General features: G+C 40.9%; 1 protein-coding gene across 1 annotated transcript in view; it reads right to left on the reverse strand.

The window, feature by feature from the left end:
- Window positions 1–2,436, reverse strand: part of LOC118405258 (electrogenic sodium bicarbonate cotransporter 1-like) — a gene marked incomplete in the record, with an annotated part of 46,946 nt that overhangs the window by 11,499 nt on the left and 33,011 nt on the right. Inside the window, 1 exon segment of the mRNA XM_035804657.1 lies at window positions 243–416. Coding sequence (XP_035660550.1) covers window positions 243–416 — 174 coding nt within the window.

Consider the following 2,436-nt stretch of genomic DNA (forward strand, 5'->3'; position numbering starts at 1 on the left):
CAAGGCAAAATAAAGGTGAAAAAAATGTACAATAATGTACATTTTCAATGTAAGTCCTGTCTGTAAGATGTCTAAAGGACTCAGTAACAACGAGAGACTGTCATCTAGAAGAAGACTTCAGTATAATGTAAACACGTGTGAACAGGTCTCTATCGAGGTCATGTGGAATCTACCAATTGCCCGAAAGGGGGGTGACAGGCTCTACATTGGAATGTCACAATAATAAAGTTCTGACTTCTCACCATGATGGGAAAGACGAGCGAAGCGTCGGTGGACTTGATGACCCACAGGATGACCAGACACATGAGCTGGATGAAGGTGAAGAGGTGGACTCTCTTCAGGGGGACGTGGCGCAGGTAGACGTAGTCAGGCTGGTGTTTGGGTGGCATCAGGACCAGCAGCAGGCGGTCCCAGAACTGTAGGTGGGATCCAGCAATGAGGGTTCCATCCAGACATCCAGGTAATAAAATATGCTAGCAGTTACTCTCTATCTACAACTCTCTATCTTCATGGCTACCTTGTCCCCCCAACAACCTGGAGGTCAAGGGACTAGGTACATTTGTAGCTACTGGATATAGTAGTAGTCTAGTAGAGCTTGACAGGCTGAATAAAAGTTCAAAACTTGAACTGTGGGGCTCCAGATGTGTTTCTGAGGGACGACAGCAGTGTACAAGATGTCAGTAGCTTGAGGGATGAATACACTCTTAGACTACTATATTCAGCAGTTGCTCAAGCAACTGGATATGATTTGGGTAAGGGTCAGACGTTTCAGACAACACTGTCAGTGACTCTGAGCAGAGCAGGTTTTGTGCCCTACTAGTTATTCATTCATAGTCTGTGTAAAACCTGCTCTTATCACATATCTGACAAAATGCAGTAAATATTACCTAATATTATACATTTCCAAAATCATATCCAGTTGCTTGGGTAATTGCTATCTTGGCATATAACTATAAGGGTGATCCAACAGTAGAAAACAAACAAAAATAAACTTTGAGACTAGGACAAAATTTAAAAAAAAATGGTGGTTCAGCTGCAGTACAAACAAAGGTCTGCTGCCAGAAGGCCCAAAGTTGAGAATAAAAAAATTGCTAAATGACATGGCAACATCTACAAACTACATAATATTAGAGTAACTAATAAAACACATTTTAAGTTATTGTACGTTGAATTGAGGAAGCAAATACTAGTATACACCAGGCTTTTAGCCAGGCATGCGTCAACGCGTCATCTGGACACCCTTTTCTTAGAATAACAAAAAATTTGATGCCCCTGGACGCCCTATACTGGGGAGAAAATCCTCTGACAAGCATGAAATTCTGATTGACGAAGGATGCTACAAGGTCATCTGTGGTCACAGTCTTCTACTGTGACATCTTTAACAGTATTTTTGCCTCTTGGGATACCTTAGAATGCACTATTTTAACTTAAAAGCATCAAAAACTCTGCACCATGGAAGGTGGATGCCCCCAGACACCCCTACAAAAGTCACTTACCGCGACTCACCAATAAGTTTGGACACCCTATTATAAAATCCTAGCTAAAAGCCTGGTATACACCCTACCTGGATACCGCCAAGGGAAGAGAAACCCATGTAGAGGAAGACACCATACAGTACTGGCATAGGAACAAGCTGAAATAAACAACAAACAAAGTTATTGTACAGACTAGGGCTGGGTACCGGTACATAAAATTCAGGTCCAGGTCCGGTTCAGGTCCAGAGGATTAGGTCCAGGTCCGGACCTGAACCTGGACCTGATGCAGTATGACTCATACCAATGGTCCATTTCACTACAAAGAAATCTGTTTGGTGGAGTATTAGACTTACACTGGCGTTTTAAAATCATACAAAGCTAACTGCACCTGTACGATTGACTGTAAAACTTGGTAGAAATGACTATAAACTCTACTCTACTTCACTCTTGTTATTTTCTTCCACCTGCAAGCGTCAAAACGTGTGAATGCCTGATAAAATGATCTGTTAATTTTCTAATTGGTCCAACATCCGGTCCACCTAATTTTTTCAGGTCCGGTTTTTCTGGACCGGTCCAATAAGAAAAACCGGTTTTGTACCGGTACGCTGTACCAATACCCAGCCCTAGTACAGACTGATTGAAACTAATCGCAAAAAACTTAATCCATCTGGACTGCATGTATGTAACATTCTCAGCCTGGGAACTAACAAAGAGATCATTCAAATAAATCATCATTTGGTTGACTAAAGAGCTGCTCAATAGTTAGACTAGAGCCTTTCTACTGTCATATACAGCTACATGTACTTTTGCAATGCAAGAGATTATTGGTAATTTATCAATTTATTTAAAAATGTATGATCTATTTAATTATTTTTTTTGCTTTTGCCATGATAGTATGATGAAATAGGTGTTCCTTTTGAAAGGTCCCTTCCAAAGCCACCATACTGAATGATTTTGCATC

The sequence above is a fragment of the Branchiostoma floridae genome, chromosome 18 (assembly GCF_000003815.2).
Source record: "Branchiostoma floridae strain S238N-H82 chromosome 18, Bfl_VNyyK, whole genome shotgun sequence".
Classification (NCBI taxonomy): domain Eukaryota; kingdom Metazoa; phylum Chordata; class Leptocardii; order Amphioxiformes; family Branchiostomatidae; genus Branchiostoma; species Branchiostoma floridae.